Source organism: Desmodus rotundus, chromosome 12, assembly GCF_022682495.2.
Source record: "Desmodus rotundus isolate HL8 chromosome 12, HLdesRot8A.1, whole genome shotgun sequence".
NCBI classification, from domain to species: Eukaryota; Metazoa; Chordata; class Mammalia; order Chiroptera; family Phyllostomidae; genus Desmodus; species Desmodus rotundus.
This window is the reverse complement of record NC_071398.1, coordinates 7,944,872-7,962,165: the sequence shown is the minus strand read 5'-3', so window position 1 is coordinate 7,962,165 and position 17,294 is coordinate 7,944,872. Positions and strand designations below refer to the sequence as shown.

Genomic DNA, 17,294 nt, shown 5'->3' with positions numbered 1-17,294 from the left:
GTATCAGTAAAAACTGGGATGGGAGGAGCTGGGGGGAAGGGAGGAAAAAGGTCGCGAAGACCCAGATTTGATTCCTGGCGCTACCACCTACTAGCTGTGTGCCTTGGAGCAAGCTAGGAACTATCTCTGGGTCGTTGTCCCCATCTGGGGAGGGAGGGTCGGCAGGAACCTCAGGACAAAACAGGAGGTGTGGGTGCAAACGCTTGCCTAGCCTCTTCCAGCCAGCATGCCCCCTGGAGGGGGTGAGTCTCCATCCTTGGCTGCACATTAGCGTCGCCCAGGAAGCCTTCTAAATTCTCTGTTTTTAAAAAGGTATTTTCAAAAGCTCCCTGAGTCAGGGTTGACATCCACTTGTCGGTCTCCAATCTCACTAGGTTAAGTGTGGTCCAGCAGCAGAGACATGGCTGGGGGCTTCTTAGAAATGCAGAGTCCCAGAGCCCCACCCAAGAACCTGCCCTGCTGAGCCAGAATCTGCATGTTAACAAGAACCCTAGATGATTCCACGCCACACCTTGTGGTTTCTGTAAGTACACTCTGATAGTTTGAGAAGTACGTGTGTTTTGGGGAGGACACAGGATGCAACTCGGGAGGACATGAGGCCTGTGTGGACAGGAAGAGAGATTCTGTGACCCCTACCAGGAAGGTGGGCACTCCATCTGTAAAACCACAGGGCGGAGGCCAAGTGACAAAGTAGCAAAACGAGCTTATCCCAGCCTTGCAGATAGGCATGGCTGCTTCCCAGGCCGGTCCCATTCCTAGGGAGAAGCCTACTCTGTGGAGGAAGGGAGCAGGGAGACTGGACCGCGTCAGTGTTGGATAGAAATACAGTCCAGGCCTCCAAGCTGGCAGGTGGAACGCCCGGTTCTTAATGACGTGGATGAGATGATTCCACACCAACCTGCGGCGGCCCAGCCAGCCATACAACGCGGCCAATACTGTGGTTTTCCAGGGCAGCTGCTGAAAGTTTCCTGGGGCTTAGAACGTGGGCAGAGAGGAGGGGAAAGAAGGAGACGGGAAAAGGAAAACGAGGAAGCAGCCAACTCAAAGAATGTCCCTGAGCTCTGCGGATTTGCACGTCCCCTGGCCTGGAGCTTCTGGTTGGTGCTGTGTTTCTTCCTCGGCCGGGACTCCCCAGACACAGCATTGTCAGGCTTTGAGGGACTCACTCTCCAGTCTTGGGCAAGAACAGGAGGAGGCTGCGCAACCCCCCTTGGAGTGAAGGTGCACGCTGAGGACCCACGGTCACCTGGGCATCATTTTCCGGGAAGGGGAGAGAGAATTTGGGGCTCCAGGTAGACCTTGTGGATCTTCTCCCTGCCCACCCCTTTTCCCACGACTAGGCTGATGGTCTCACTTGGTGCCAGGTGTGCCTTGCCCCTGACCCTGTAAGGGTGGCCCAGCACGGGCATGGGTGCTTGGCACTTGGCTGGAGGACTTTGTTCTTATGCTTGGCAGGGAATCAGGGAGAACGTGGAGGCTGGCAAAGGTCAAGGCTGAGCCTTCCAGGTGAGCCATTAGCAGGCTGGGACACCCCAGAGTCCTATGCCAGGTGGGAACACTAGCATCATCAGCTCCTAACCTCTATCTGGCTGGGTCCAAAGGCAAAAGAAGTTATCTCGGGAATTGCCAGTGGGCCAGCCTGCCCTCCAGTGGTGTTTGGCGGTAAGTGCACTTTCCCTGCCCACTTTTCACAATGCCCGAAGCTTTGGAGGAAGGTGTCCCTGAGATCCGCAGGCAGGTGATCAGGAGGGGGTGCTGTTCTCCTGTCATTTCAAGCATCTCTCCATCTCACATGATATTGAACCCGAGAGGAGTGGGGGCACTAGCATGTAAGCTACCTCTTCATACTGGGGACTTCGTATACCTTGCTTCCCTGACCCCTCCAAAAGTCCTGGGGACTGGGGACTATTACTAACTTGTGTACAGAAATAACCCCTGGCTTTGAAAACAGGCGGCAAGGGGTCACGTCATAGTCCATTCTGTGTGCATCTGACTTTCAAAGCCATGTTTCTAATGCCCCACCTGCTGGTGGAAACTCTGAGCCAGAGGTTTCTAGCTTCTTGCAAGAACAAGGCAAGCAGCAAATGGGGGATACACTGGGGAGTGGTGGGGACTGCGGAAAACTGAGGGATCTCTGCCACATCTAAAAGGCACAGTCATATCAGTCCAGCAGGTTACCCTTGGGTGGGAATGTTGGACTAGCCCTTAAGAGAAGCTGAAAATCTGGATTTTTATGTAAAAGTTCTCAATTTTACATATTGACAATTCAGAAAAAGAGTTTAAATATAATGCAAACAAAGAAGGCTTCTAACACAGTGAGCTTCTAGAACATCCTCACAGGGCAGGCGAGGTCCAGAGGAGATGACTTGCCCACGATCACAGGACCACACAGAGTCTCCTGACTCCTGCTCCCTGCTCCATGGTCTGCTGCCCTCCGGGCCCCGGGGCAGGGAGTGAGCCACGTCCGACTCGGTGATTCAGTGGGACACACCAGACTCAGACCAGAGGCTGGGAAACTTCAAGTTTATTCGTCACACTTGATTTAGAGGGTACGTAGCAGGGACACCCCCGTGCCCCCCTGGGAGTAATAACGCTGCGAGCCCCGGGAGCTCTCCCAGGTTCCCTGAGGTAGTGGCTGTGCCCCACGGCCTTGCCTGGCTATCTTGGCAGTGCCCACCCCTTGCCCCTTACACCAGCTTTGTCCCATACACAGGGCAGGCTGGGCCTGTCCACTCCCCAGGCCGAGCTGGCTCTCCCTGGACCTAATAGAGTCCTTGTAGGCCAGCATGTGAGGGGAGGGGGTCACCAGTTTACAGATGGGCAAACTGAGGCTTGAGGCAGGAGGGGACTCATCCACAAGCCTCATGGCTGAGTCCCCAGCTTGGCCCAGAGGCCTGGCCCTTGGGCCACAGGGCTGGTCCGGGTTCAGACACTTCCCCCATCCTAGTTCTGGGCGGAAGACGTTCTCTGCTTTAGCTGCTCTGGAAATGCAATCTATACATACATACATACTTGGTTTTAAAAAAGTAATAAATGAGATCTTGGACCAGCCTGAGGGCCTCTGGCCAGCCACGTGTCATACGACATGGACATTTGTCAGGTACGTCCTGCCATGTGTGGTGCTAGGACCCGTGACACTGACCTACATACAGGCCACACTGCAGGTTCCATGTAGTGTCACATGGGACTGCCACATGTGACCTTCTGTGCCTTGCATCACACCACACACCCCCTCATTGTGCCCCATGTCCGTATTGGCCACACCTGTCCCCTGGGACGCAGGGTGGTCTATCGGCCATACTAGGCTCCTGTTTCCCAGAAAAGTCCTCCCTGAATACTGTAACTGGACAAACGTGTCCCTCCTGGGGCCGGGGGCCGGGGCACCGGCCTAGGCTCCTTCCAAGCCCTCCGTCCCGGCAGGTGGCATTTGGCATCACTTGGCTGGATTCAAAGTGTCTTGAGGTGGCCACATCAAAGGCCCTGTGGAGCCTGCGGCTGGTTGGGGAAGAAAGCAAAGTCCAGCCTGGGCTCGTGGCTCTGCAGACGCTGGGCCACGTCGGGCGGGATGTGGTTATTCCAGAGCCTGCGGGACGGAGACACGGACACTCAGCGCTCATCCTCTCGTCTCTGCCCTCGGTCCTGTCTACAGACGGGGAGGCCGGGGCCCCAGGGGAGGAGCTGTGCCCGAGGTTACCAGCAGGGCCACCCTAAGGAAATGGTGTTCCCCACCCCATCCAACTTCTTCCACTCCCTCTCCTTCCCTGACAACTAGTGACCTGGCTGATCTCACTCACATGACACAGCGCCAAAAACAACTGACTTCCAGACATCGTCACAATGTATTTTCACAGAACAAACACTGCACTACTATCTACTGGAAACCTAACCCACCCACCATGTGACCGTGCCCCTGAGCCGTGGTGCCCTGTGCAGTGCGCAGCCGCGTGGGGCGCCTCTGGTGAAGGCTGCTGTGGCGGGTGCTGCCCGTGTGCCAGGGATTGCACGCAGCGCTCTACACAGCCACTGAGTCCTCACAGCAGCTCTCTGAGGGGAACGCTCTCCTTATCCTCATTTCACAGATGAGGACATTGAGGTTCAGAGAAGTTCAGTTACTGAAGCAGAGTCACACAATTGGCAGATGGCACAGCTGGAGCGTGACCCAGGTCCGCTTGCTGCCACAGTCTTGGTGGGGGCACTCAAGTCTTGATAATCCCCAGCCCTGGTCCTGCCTCTGTCTACAGGGCACCCCCTCACCCTTTGTAAGGGTCGGTGAGGTTTCCCACCCATCATTCCATCCCCGCAAGCCTGTTACCGGATGACTTGGATGCCAGAGCCCCGCGCCAGCCCTTCAGCCAGGAGCCCGGCTCCGTACGCTGTAATCTGATTCTTCTCCAGGCTTCCCGATGTACCGCAGAGGAGGGGAAAGACAGAGACTGGTATGAGATGGGAGGCTTCTCTAGGTCCCTTCCCCGGGCCAAGATGCTCAGAGAACCCAACAGACTGAGTGCAACAGGAAAGCAGAAGGCTGGGGCCCAGGGACAGCTAAGCTGGGCAGCGGCTTGGAGAGAATGGCAGTGTGACAAGTCAAGGAGGGCTTCCTGCAAGGCAGGGGCCCGATCCAGCGGCCTCTTGGCTGTCCTGGGACGTAGGCCCCCCTGTGGCCCTCCCTGCTCCGTTCCAGCCTCCCACAAGGTGCCCCTCATACTCCACTCTCTTCAGCCGGTCCATCCGTGGCAGCACCAGGGCCAGTTCAGCAGCTGCTTCATCCCCGAGCAGATTCCAGGACAGCCTGCGGGGCAGGGGCCGGAGGTCAGCCAGGAGGGCAGGGAGGTAGAAGGGTGAGGACAACGCAGCAGGTGGGGAGGACTGAGGCCAACAGGGAGTGGGTGGAGCCTGGCAGGTACAAGAGAGGTACCCGATGGGGTGCTTTTGTGCCCTGAAGACTTCTTAGGGGGGCAGGGGGCTCCCAAGCCTGTTGCCAAGCTGGCCATCCCTCAAGAACCCAGACAGCGTAGGGCCTGGGTCTCCGGGGAGCACAGAATGCTCGGTTTGTGGAAACGATGTCTTCAAACTTGTGCTGTGCCTGTGCCTCCATCGTGACTTTCGTCATATCCATGAGCCTCCTACTACGTGTTTCTTATTTTTCCTTCAATAAGTTCTCCCTTCCCTGTTTTTTAACTTTAAGAAATTAACCTTAGGAAACATGTATCACTACTATCAACAGAAAACCTATGTTGAGGACCTGAAATAGGAGGTAGTTACAAGGATAAGCACAGGGCAAGCTACAGTATTCACTTCTCGCTGAACCTGCATCCTCCCTAAGCTGCTGAGCCTGTGGCCTGCCCCCTACTGGCTGAAAAGGGAGACTCGCCAGTGTTAGGTGTTCAAGACGAGTTAGCACTGATGGCAGAATTCCTCTTAGGTGTAAAGTAATGAGAAGCACTAAAATCCTTAGGGTGCAAACCTAAAATTTTATAATCACCGTGCCCTGTGCTTTAGGAAATAATGTTTTCTTCTATACAGTAGCCAGAGTCCCAGGCTAGTTTACCCATGAGGCCATGCAGCAAGGCCCCAAGGTTGAGCATCTTTCATTGCCAAGGGCAGGGGGTGGGGGCAAGGCCAGTGGGCAGGTTAGGGCCTTCTGGCTTCAGCCATCCTTCACAACCAACAGGTGCTTTGTAAATCAAAATGCCATAAACCAGGTGAGGTGATCTATCCAGCCACCTCCCGAAGGGAAGGTTGGGGGCAAAGGGCCTTTAAAGGCTGTCTGATCCGCTTCCAACTTCCGCCACTCAGCAGGTGGGGACACAGGCAGGAGAGGCTGAATGACTTGGCCCAGCTTCCCTTGCAGCTCGTGTTAAAACTTCCTTAAGAGGAGATTTCTGCAAGAATGACCTTCCCCACTTAGACACGGAGGACCCCTGGGAGCAAACTGGTTCCAGGCCAAGCAGCAGGCTGTGGCCCAGCAGCTCACAGCAGAACTCACAGGATCTCTTCCAGCGCCGGGCAGAGCCTGAAGCCAGCAGCAAGGGTCTTGGCAGCCTGGTTGTCAATCTCGCAGGAAACCAGGCTGGGGAAGGAGGAATCAGAGGGAGGTGTCTGAGGCCAGGGCTCCTCCCCAGTCCCCCTGTCCCCATGCTGTGAATGTCGAGGAGGGTTGGCCCTCCACCCTCAGTCTCAGCTCCTCAGGTGGGTAGGAGGCTACTTACTCGATCTGCCTGAGCATCGGGAGTCCCCGCCTGAGGTGTGGCACCTGTCCAGCCAGGCTGTTCTCTGCCAGGCTGCAGAGCAGAGAGACACCTGTGAGCGGAGACCCCGCCGAGGCTCCCGGGCCGCCCCTGCCCCAGGCTCTACTGCTCCTACCCACCTGATCTCTTCCAAATGTGGGCACCCATCCAGGGCCTGGCCCAGGCTCAGCGCCCCCTTGGGGCCTAGACGACTGGACCGCAGACTGGGGAGAGGGTGAGAGGAGTCTTAGGGAACCAGATGTGGGAGTTGGGGGGCCGGATCCCCCTACTCACAGCCTTGTCTCAGGCTATACTGCCAGAGCTTAGATGGTCTCTGGGTAACAGTCATCCCAGACCTCCTCCCCACCCACCCACCCAGGGCCTGGGTGGGGATCAAGGTCCCTGGCTTTGGAGTCTGAGATCCCAAGTTCAAGGCCTGGCCTTTCCATGTGTTAGTAACGTAAGCCCTCCACAACTCTCCGGCCTTCAGTTCTGTTGCCTGGAAATGCAGCAGCTAGAAACCCCGGCCCCACAGGGCTGCTGTGAAGTCTCCAATGAGACCAGGGACAAAGTGTTGGGGCCATGCCGCTTGGCACTTCCCTCCTTCCTTGCCCTTTGCTGACGCTCACTAGCTGCCCCTCAGAGACAGGATCAGGGGCACGCTGAGCTGGGATCATTGTAATTCTGTTGCAGATGAGGAAACTGTGACTCCGAGGGCAGGACCTTGGCCATGGACACACAGGGGCTGGTGGCCGAGCTGGGACTAGGCTGTGGCTCCTGATCTCCCTGCCCCAGACTCCAGAGGCAGGGCAGGAACAGGCGGGAGAGGGGCAGCTAGCCCCAGAACACGCTAGTTTGCCCAAAGCTAGGGCAGCTCATCCGACAGGCCCCTTGACCTCCAAGTGATCCCAGAGAAACCCCACCCAGCTAGCTCTGCACACACCACAGACAGGGGACACTCACTGTAGGACTCTCAGGTGCTGGGGCAGCCTCTGGGCCAGCCCCAGGGCTGTGAGGTCCCCCAGGGGGTTGTAGCCAAGCCTGGAGGGAGACAGGGGGAAAGGTTGAGCACTGGGCTGGCCCACTGCAGACCCTTGCCCTATGCCTACTGGGGGAGTTAGGGCCAGCTGGGCTGTGGGGATACTCACATCAGCTCCTCCAGGTGCTTGCAACGGGTGAGGGACTCCGCCAACCGCACTCCTCCCACCGGGCCAATGCCATTCGCTGAGAGGCTGAGGAAGGGGCAGACATCAGACCCTTGGACCCCCATTTTCCCCACCTCTCACAGCTGCTGGGGGGGCCCTAGGACACCGCACCCCTGCCACCCACCCTCCCAGCCTGATGGGGCAGAAGAGCCTAGAGAGGGGCAAGGGCTGGGCACTGAAGGGAGGAATGGCAGCCAGAGGCAGAAGCCAGGGTCTCCCCAGACCAGGGCTGGCTACTCACTCTATCTTCCGGAGCTCAGGCAGCTCGGGCAGGATGGCAGCTATATCATGGGCACCCGTGTCTCCGATCTGGTTGTGGCTCAAGCTTGGAGAGAGGACAGCAGGACCAGAACCATCAACCTGCCACCTGTCTTGTCTGGTCCACATCCCCTTCCCAGACCAGGGAGAGGCTGAAGTCTAGAGAAAGGCCTCGGCTCACGCTGTGTTGGGTGACAACTCCTCTGCCTGATGTCTGCCCTAAGTCTCTCTTGCTGCAATCAACACTCTCATATCCTATCTTTGGGTCTCCCAAGGTTCTATGTCTGGGGTTACGCGGTGTAGGGGTGGGGGAAAGGGACGAGTATCACTAATAACTGAAGAGTGTCTTCAAGAAGTCCCTTGCCTTGGTCATCTTCCCCTACCAAAGTCGTCTTGGGTCTGAGGGAGGGACAGACAACTCACCCCAGTTCCTCCAAGGTGGTGGCAGCTCTGAGAGCCTTGGAAAGATGGCAGCAGCCGATGTTACCGATGTTGTTCCCACTCAGGCTGGAGAAGCCGGGAAGAGGCAAGAGGTCCTTGTCAGGAGTAAAGGGCTTCGCAGGTGCTGTGCTAAGAACGCTACAGCTTGCAAAGCCTTTACTCATGCCCATCACAGAACTTCGGGGGGGAAGGAGGACAGGCAAGTGTGCACGACTGTACCCAATGTCCAGGTGAGAAAAGAGAGGCCTGGGGAGGAGCTGTGACTAGCTTAAAGACTCCCAGTGACGCCCAGGCCAGGTGGAAGTGCAAGCCCAGGGCCGCCGGCCCTGGGGGGCCGAGGCCACGTGTTCTGGTCAGGGGTCGCCTGGCCAGCCCTGCTGAATGCCAGTTGCACATGGGCCCTACGGTTCAGGTAAATGGTGTCTCCAGGCATCTTTTTCTAATCCGTGCAAATGGGGGCTTTTCCTGATTGTCTCTCCTGAGCCCCGACTGAGCCTGCCTCTGTGAGCGGGGAAAATGCAACCGATGCAAACCCAGCCCACGTTAGACATTTGGCGGAGGGTTGTTTCCTTTTGCAAGTTAAACTTTAGCCAACTGCCTTCTGCTCAGTTAAATTATGGGTGAAAGGACCTGCTCCCCCAAACCCTCTGACCTCATTTCCTAAGCGCTCCACCCCGCTGTGGGGGAAGGGGAGGGACTCGGATGAAAACAAAGCAATGCCTTGTGTCCTGCTTGGGTTTGTTTTAGTTATCATATTTTATAGTTTGAAAGATCACATGAAAAGAGCGCGTCATATTTGTTTATCAAAGTGGCCAGGGGCACAGGGGAGACTGTCAAGGTCACCAGATCTGAGTCTGGACCAGCGATTTTCATCTGGTGGGCCACAAACAAAAATTTTTAAAAAGATTTTGTTCATTGCCCTGGCTGGTATAGTTCAGTGGATTGAGCGCGGGCCTGCGAACCAAAGCATTGCTGGTTCGATTCCCAGTCAGGGCACATGCCTGGGTTGCAGGCCAGGTCCCCACTGTGGGGCGCACAAGAGGCAAACAACACACTGATGTTTCTCTCCCTCTCTTTCTCCTTCCCTTCCCCCCTCTTGAAAAAATAAAACAAAGTTAAAATTAAAAAATATATATTTATTTTTAGAGAGAGGGAGCAAGGGAGAAAGAGGAGAGAAACATGGACTGGTTGCCTCTTGCACGCCCCCAACTGGGGAACTGGCCTGCAACCCAGGCATGCGCCCTGTTGGGGAATCAGACCAGCAGCCTTTCAGCTCATAGGCTGATGCTCAGTCCATTGAGCCACACCAGCCAGGGCTGCAAGAATTTTTAAAATATGCACTACCTGACTATATAGGCAGGGGCAGTGACCTTTTTTCCCTTAGGTTGTCAAATAAAAAAAATGACAACAGCTCATACAATGGCTGTTCAGTATAAAGAATAAAAATTATACCTTTTTTTTTTTTTTTGCTAGATTAGGAACTTTTTTTTTTTGCATGGGAACTTGTTAGAGACGCAGGATCTAGGCAACCCAGACCCAGGGAATTGGAAGTGTGAACCAGAACCAGGGTGAACTCTGCACATGAAGCGTTACTCTAGGACTGGCCCCAACCCTCCAGGTCACTTTTGTAGCCAGGACAAAGCTGGTGGCATTAAGGGGCAAGAGCTATGGCACCCACCTGGCAGGCCATGGGGATGTCCCCAGTGCTTCCTTGGGTGGGGGTCCCAGTAGAGCTGGGTCCTCCCACTCATTCCCATGGGGTCACGCAGTCACTCACCAGAGGCTCCGCAGGAGGGTCATGTGGCTCAGCGCTTCAGTGAGCACAGCCAGGGTAGAGTTGTCCAGCGGGATGTGGCTGAGGCTACAGGAGAAGAGGCCAGAGGAGACTTGGCATTGCTGGGGTTGGGCCGAGGCCCATCCAGGACAGTTGCCTGAGGCCTCAGTGCTTAGCAATGCCCAGGGACTGCCAGACGGCCACTGCTATCTACCCAGTGGGGAAGACTCGTGCGCAGCAAAACCACCCTGGGAAATCTAAACGCCGTTTCTCTGCACGAATTGTTCCTAAGGCCATCCAAGTGGCAGTTCTATCTCTGAATCACACGGGGCCCAGCTACTGATCGGGAATCCTAGCGACCACACATCCAGCATACCCCAGGGGCCAAGCCCTGCGCTCACGGCCATCTTGAGAGGTGGGTCTGTTATCACCCCCAATTTACAGGTGAGGAACACTGAAGCTCAGACAGTTACAAAGCTCCTTCAAGGTCACACACACAAAGCGTCAGCATCAGGAATAGAACCCGAGGTTGTCATTCCTGGGCCCCAACGTTGTGTTACTCATGGGGCCCCTCTCCTCCCGGCCCCCAGCCTGGGCAGAAGAAAGTCCTAGCAATAACAGCCAATGCTTGTCTAGCGTGAACTCTGCACCAGGCCCTGCTTCATAATATGTATTTATCGCACTTAATCCTCATGACCACCCTAGGGGACGGCTATTGTCCCCAAAGTTAAAATACAGAGAAAAGCACAGAGGGGTTGAGTTGCTTGCCTAAGCTCCCAACAGTAAGGGGTAGAACTGAAAGGTGACAACTGGCCTGGTTTGCCTAGAATCGAAGCTTTTCTAGAATGTGGGACTTCCAGCCCTGGGCAAACCGGGACAGTCGGTTGCCCTACTAAGTATAGAACCCGAAGGGCCAGGTTGGTTTTCCGACCCGCCAGACCGCTCATGACTCAGGTGTCCTGACTCACTTCATCGCTCGCGACTTAATCGGAACTCTCTCCCAGCTCATGCGATGGACACCTGGCGCCAGTGGTCAGACTGACCTTCCTGCACCTGGGAACAGCCCAGCCCTTTACCTCACCCCTGGTCCTGACTCACATCCCGAAACCCTGAGGCACCCGTCCAGAAGTACGAGACGAACCCCTCCCTTACTCCCCCACAACCCATGCTTTCTCTTTAAAAAACCCCGTGCTCCTCGCCACCCTCTGCTGCTGCAGCCCACCCGGACTCAGCCTGCCTGCACTGCAGCTTCAAATGAAGGCACTTGGGCCAGATCATCCTGGTTCTCCCTCCTCTCTCTCTCCCCCTCCGTCTGTCCCCCCCCTCTGTCTCTCGTACACGCACACTTCTAACAGAACCCAGGTGGGGTGGCCCCTAACCAGGGTCCATGCCCCCAACCATTTTGCTTTGGAGGGACAGGTGGCAGATGCCGGCTGGATGTGTGGGGAGCTGCTTGTCGGGGGCAAAGACACTCAGAAATGGCAGATCTGAAGCTGGAAGAGGCCTCTGCTCAGGTCTGTCCTGTTCTCTGCAGCCCCTCTAGATCTGGGCCCTGGCTCAAGGGCCCAGGTGAATGAACCAATGAGTGACCTCATTGGGCCTCTAACCCTCCAAATAAAAGCTTCCAGAAGGCAGGGAGGCCGAGCAGAGGGGCAGGCACAGAGTGGGGAAGCCAAAGGAACGGTTCGGTGGGAAGACGAGGGAGCCTGTGGTCAAAGTTCCCCCTCATACTGCCCCCTACCCCTGGGACAGAGAGGGCCAAAGCGGCAGAATTTCACTGTTAATTGGCAAAAAGACAGAAGGCTCCTTTTAAACTGTATTCAAATTGAATAAAACAATTCTGGAGGAAAGTTCACCAACTGCTCTTTCATAGAAGTTCCCCCAGGGGCATTATTCTCAGGGGATTCCATATCCTCTGTTATATATTTCCGTCACGACGGAACTTTTTATAACTCGTGTGTATTTTTGGTCATCAGAAGACCTTAGAGATTAAAAGCAGAAGATGCCCTGTTAAATGTTCCATCTAGATGCTCGTAAGTCTGTGCAAGGTGGGGACTTGTCCTCTAGACCGAGGCTGTTTCCGGTATTTCTAAGAATCTGGTGACTCCAAATTATAGATGACAGTTAAAGGTGCCAGTACCTAAAAAAACGATGGTGGGCAAATGGCAGTGGATATCTGTGGATGTTTTTTTCTGCCCAGAGTTTGTTTCCTTTGGTTGTTAACAGCAGCCTGAAATACCACTCCCTATTAAACCTAGATCATTGAGTGAGCATGTGACCCAGATCTGGCCAATCAGAATTCACTGTGCTCAGAGCCACAGTGATTGACTTAGGAATGGGCACGTGACCCAAACTCGCTCCCTCAATGAGACTTAAACTAGGGCCTTTGTTGTAGGTTCTGGGAGAAAGGTGCTCCCTCTCCACTGTGCGGGAAGAACGTTGGCCTGCAGTAGCAGGACAGCCTGCCTGAGGATGAAGTCAAGATGGAGAGCGGGATCGAGCCAAGTCTGAAGTCAGTTGCCTTGTCATTTTCTGTGACATGAGCCAATACATTTCTGGTGTGGGTGGGTTGGAGTGAGTGTTCTGTTTGCTGGGACGGAGTGTTCTGATAGCGCCCAGAGCCAGGTAAGGAAGTAGAAAGGAGGGCATTCAGCTCACCAGGGTCCATTCAGGGACTGGACAGTTATTACTATTTTTTTCAATCCTCACCCAAGGACACTTTTGTTCATTGCTTTCAGAGAGAAAGGGAGAGAGGAAGGGAGAGCGAGAAGCATCGATCAGTTGCCTCCAGTAGGCACCTGGACCGGGGATTGTATGTGCCTGTAATGGGGACAGCACACACCAGGACCCAGGATTGCGCCCGCACCCCAGGTGTGCGCCCTGACCGGGAATCAAGCCCACAAGCTTTTGGTTATGGGATGACGCTCCAACCAACGGAGCCACCCTGGTCAGGGCAGGGACTGGACAGTTTGTGTTCACAAAAGATGCAGAGGTTCCTAGGCATGCTCCCAACAGCGCCGCAACCCTCACCCCCCCATTAACCACACCACTTACTCGAGCCTCTTCAGCAAGCACTTGTCTTCCAGGGCTCCCTTCAGCACCAAGGAGCCGTCCTCGCCCAGCTGACTGTTAGACAAGCTGTTGTGGACCAAGCAAGAGGGGACGGTTAGACATGCCTGCCAGCCCCTGGAGCTGATCCTAGACCACCCCTCCTGTCCAGGCTCCATGGGAGCACTCCTGGCTCCAACAGTGGGGCTCTGGGGTCCTTGAGGAGGGGGACATGGTGGTGACAACGGACCTAGCTAAGAAATGATGCTTTGGATGAGGGCTGCAAAAGAGGAAGGCGGAGAAGGGGACATGTGCGCATACCCCCCCAGTGATCTTTTCTCTCCTGAGCCCTCCCTGCACCCCGATGCCCACAGCTACCCTGGGCAGAGAAGGGTGAGGGCCTGGAGAGGCACAGCTGTCTGCCCAGGGTCACTCTGAGGGACTGGTAAAGCCGGGCCCAAGGACACAACCCTCGGCCTTCCCCAGGCCATGCCCAGGGCTGCTGGGCTCTGTCAGGGAGAACAGTGATCCTTTGAAGTCTACTCCTTACCCTCCCAAAGCCCCCCTGTCTCTCCACCCTGGCCCTTCCCAGCCCCCTCCACCCCAAGACTCACTCCAGTTCCTCCAATTGGTGACAGTGGCTCAGACCAGTGGCTAGGTAGGCCCGGGCCTCAGGGCTCACACAGCTGGAAGCCAGCCTGGTGGGGGTCAAAGGGCAGCAGGTCAGGCAGGAGCTCTGAGTATTATGGCAGAGGACAGGGAAATGGGTGGGGAGCAGTTCTTGGGGGGCAGTGGGAGGGGCCTTCCTTTCCTTCATAGATCTCTCCCACTGTGGGGATCATTAAGTCAAGACATAGCTTGGAGACAGGAGCATGGGCTAGCTGAGCATTTTCCTGCACCTCGGTCATTCCATGGCAACTTCACAACGGATGCCGCCATAATCGAGCATCACTGTAAAGCCTGTCTGGTTACTGTTGCGTTCCAGGAGCTCTGTGCCTTTATGTGAACAACGACAAAAAAAAAAAAAAAAAAAGTAGCAAGTCCTGGAGAGCTGTTACAGACGTACTGGCAGTCAGCTGGATTAACACAGGACTCAAAGCTAGAAAAGCTCCATTTTGCAACCATCATACTGTATTTGATTTCAGGCAAGAGCTTCCCAACCAACGCCAACATTCCGTGGGTGAGAAAGTTTGAGGAGGAACAGGATGTTTACACAGTCTCAAAGTAGCTCCGTAAAAAGAGACGTGTTAATTAGAAAGGGAAGAGAAAGCAGCAGCTTCGCAAGTGAAGAAACCTGGCAGAAGCCACCTTCTCCAGGTGACCACAGTTAACATCACCAGGAAGGGGACGCGCAGACACCCGTGTGCCTCCAGACGTGATACCCTGAGAAGAACACAGTCGTACGTCTGCGATATTCTTGCCCCAAGTGCAGAACCTCCTAAGCGTGAGGAAAACACCAGGCCCACAGGAGCAGAAGGACAGTCTACAAAATAACTGGCATGTGAATGTCACGACAATATCGTGAAAGGCAAAGAAGGACAGAGCACCTGCTCCAAACTGAGGGAGACTAAAGAGAGATGACAGCTAAATGCAGTGGGTGGCCCCGGATGGAACCCAGGACTGGGGGAAAATGCCAGGAACCACATTATTGCGACAATTGGCAACACTGGACTCTCAGCTGTAGTGCAGATAATTTTAAACTTCCTCAACTTTACGCTTTCACTGGAATATGGGAGGGAGTGTCCTTCCTCTTAGGAAATCCACTGCAATATTAAGGGGTGAAGGGGCACGACCATGCAACTTACTTTCCAATGGTTGGAAAGAAGAGGGAGAGGGAGAGGGAGAGAAAGGAGGGGAGGGCTGAGGGAGAGAGGGAAGAAAAGAGCAAATGGGGGAGGGGGGAATGTTGACAAAGGGTTAATTTGGGGAAATGGTATATGGAAGTTCTCAGTCTTCTTGCAACTTTTCTATTGGGTTGCAATTCTTTCCAAATAATAAAGAAAAAGAAAAGAAAGGAAGGGTGTGAAAGAGGGAATTACTTTCTTGCCATGTGACCATGTGAATGAGCACACACCCCGAGGCCTCTCCGGGACTGAGCTGGGCGGGAGAACTGGTTAGTGGGGACAGGGCGGGGCGGGGCGGGGCGGGGCAGGGCGGGGCAGGGAGAGCTGAGCAGGCCTGAGTGTCAATCTTGTCTGCATACCGGAATTTCCTCAGCTCTGGGAGGGACAGGAATCTTTGCAGCAGCTGGGAGCTGGCCTTGCAGAGGCTCACCTGGGACAAGCTGGAAAGAGCCAAGCATATTCCAGAGGATCAGGGTGGATGACTTCAGGGATCATCAGTCACGGGGAGGTGGGGAGGCCAAGACAGGGCAAAGGACCACCCACGAGCTGCTAGAGGGGCAGGGTCCCCCTGTGCCACCCTGGGGCTGTCCCTGCTGGCCAAGTGTGATTCTCTCTTGCAGAGGGAAGAATGCCAGGGTCTGGCACTGCCCCCAGCTCTGCTCACCCCCATGCTGGCCTGGCCAGCCTCTCACATGTGGCCTGGAGTGGGCACTGGGGTGGACCCAAGAACGCAGGGCTCCAGACAGTGTCGGGATGCTGACCTGAGCCGCTGCAGCCGCCTGATGAAAAGGCTGTCGTAGTAGTCCAGATTGCAGTGAGCCAGCCTGGAGGGGGACGGGGAGGCAGCATTAGTGACTCAGGCCCTGCCTGCCAGGACCTTACCTTCAGGGGGTATGTGAATGCTAATCACACACAGCCTCACAATGTACTATTCAATTACGGGAGTGCTGTGTAGGAGAGGCCCCACGGGGAGCTGGCTGGGGAGTAGGTTGCTCACTGCCCACGGGGACCTGGCCCAGGAGGTGAGCTGGGGCTGAGATTCAGCTGTGGTCTGTTCCCCAGAATGCATACTGCAGGGCTGCATTCCTCCCAAAGGGAATACTTGACTAAGTCTTGAGGTTCAGAGGGGCCATCCTGAGGTGGTAGTATTTAACCCGAGACCTGAAGGATGAGGGGGAGTTAGCCAAGTGAAGAAGGTGAGAGAGGGGAAGAGGAGAGACTGTTCTGGGCAGGGAACAGCCTGTGCAAAGGCCCTGAGGTGCACAGGAGCAAGGTGGTCTTTGAGGAATTGCACGCTGGCAGGGAGGACTGGGGCTGAGTCTGGGGCTCTGGGTGGGGTGGACTGTGTGGAGAGGCGGTGAAACCAGACCTCATGGGCCATGTAGGGACTTTGGGTATCAAAGGGCTCTCTGAGCAGGGGTATGAGGAGTGCTGCTCAGAAGCAGCGGTCCCCACCCCATCCCAGCCACTCCCTTGGAGCCCCAGGTACTGGTCTCACCTGAAGACCATGGCCTCTGGGTTATTCTGCTGAGGAAATCTCAGCTGGATGCAGAGCTGCTGCTGGGTCTCGGAGATGCTGAGGAGGGAAGGGGTAGCCGGTGGGAGGCCCGCAGCAGCTCCCAGCTCCTGGCACCCCCGGCCACAGAGCCACAATGTGTGTTACTGCAATCCACGGGCCACTTCTGGGCAACCAGTGTGGAGGCCCTGCCGGGTCGCTGGGATCCAGCAGCCCTTTGGCCGCATCTGGGGCTGCCTTCCTCTTTCCGACACCGCAGCCTGACTACGGCACAAGTCTCAACAAGCATGTGTAGCCGTCACTTGTGCCCCAGGGGCACCTGCCATCTTGGGGACCCAGAGATGTCACAGGACAAGAGACACATCTAGAGGAGGGCAGGTCCCAATGGTCACAAGAAGATGGTGAAGAACTCAGAGGGGCCTCCTCCCTGGACTCACCTTATCTCGGTGACGTTGCCTGAGGCCTGGGTGCAGACTTCCCACAGGGCGGGCAGCCCCTCTTTGCCTATCCACGGCTCCTCCACCCTGTCAGGGAAGTGGACACTGATAAAGATCCCCCGCCCCACAGAAGCAGGGGGAGGGAGGAGAGTGCTGAGGGAGTCCTAGAGGCTTTGCAGGGGGGTTGCTTGCCTTAAAACTACAAAAGTATACAACCAGGCATAAGTACAAGAAATGAACATTCCCATTCCAATGGTTATTGTAGCAATCCAAGCCGAAAATGTTATTTTTTAATAATACTTTTTAGATTAAACAAAAGGTCTATACAATGTTACATTACAAAGAGAAGGAAATAAAACTGTGTCTAAAACAGGATTTCAATTTCCTATTTGAAAAAGGGAACATAAAGAAAAAGAGAGAGGAGAAGGAAATACATTAAATGTTGATGGTAGTTGCTTAGATGGTGGCATTCTCATGATGGTTTTTATTTTATTTCCTCTTCAGTTTTCGATGTTTTCTGGACTTTCTAAATGTGTATTCATTA

The 17,294-nt window shown here is 55.1% G+C and overlaps 1 protein-coding gene across 3 annotated transcripts in view; it reads right to left on the bottom strand.

Annotated features, from left to right (window-relative positions):
• Positions 1–2,507: 2,507 nt before the first annotated feature.
• NLRC5 (NLR family CARD domain containing 5) overlaps positions 2,508–17,294 on the bottom strand; it is a 76,985-nt gene continuing 62,198 nt past the window's right edge. For all 3 annotated transcript variants that reach the window (XM_053916121.1, XM_045188368.2, XM_045188369.2), the window contains 17 exons: positions 16,751–16,837; positions 16,296–16,373; positions 15,559–15,621; positions 15,157–15,237; positions 13,568–13,651; positions 12,960–13,043; positions 9,909–9,992; positions 8,114–8,197; positions 7,674–7,757; positions 7,376–7,459; positions 7,191–7,268; positions 6,368–6,451; positions 6,210–6,281; positions 5,987–6,070; positions 4,706–4,789; positions 4,313–4,396; positions 2,508–3,583 (listed from right to left, as the gene is read on the bottom strand). In XM_053916121.1, coding sequence (XP_053772096.1) covers positions 3,472–3,583; positions 4,313–4,396; positions 4,706–4,789; positions 5,987–6,070; positions 6,210–6,281; positions 6,368–6,451; positions 7,191–7,268; positions 7,376–7,459; positions 7,674–7,757; positions 8,114–8,197; positions 9,909–9,992; positions 12,960–13,043; positions 13,568–13,651; positions 15,157–15,237; positions 15,559–15,621; positions 16,296–16,373; positions 16,751–16,837 — 1,411 coding nt within the window. In that variant the 3' untranslated portion in view covers positions 2,508–3,471. The remainder of the gene's footprint in view (positions 3,584–4,312; positions 4,397–4,705; positions 4,790–5,986; positions 6,071–6,209; positions 6,282–6,367; positions 6,452–7,190; positions 7,269–7,375; positions 7,460–7,673; positions 7,758–8,113; positions 8,198–9,908; positions 9,993–12,959; positions 13,044–13,567; positions 13,652–15,156; positions 15,238–15,558; positions 15,622–16,295; positions 16,374–16,750; positions 16,838–17,294) is intronic.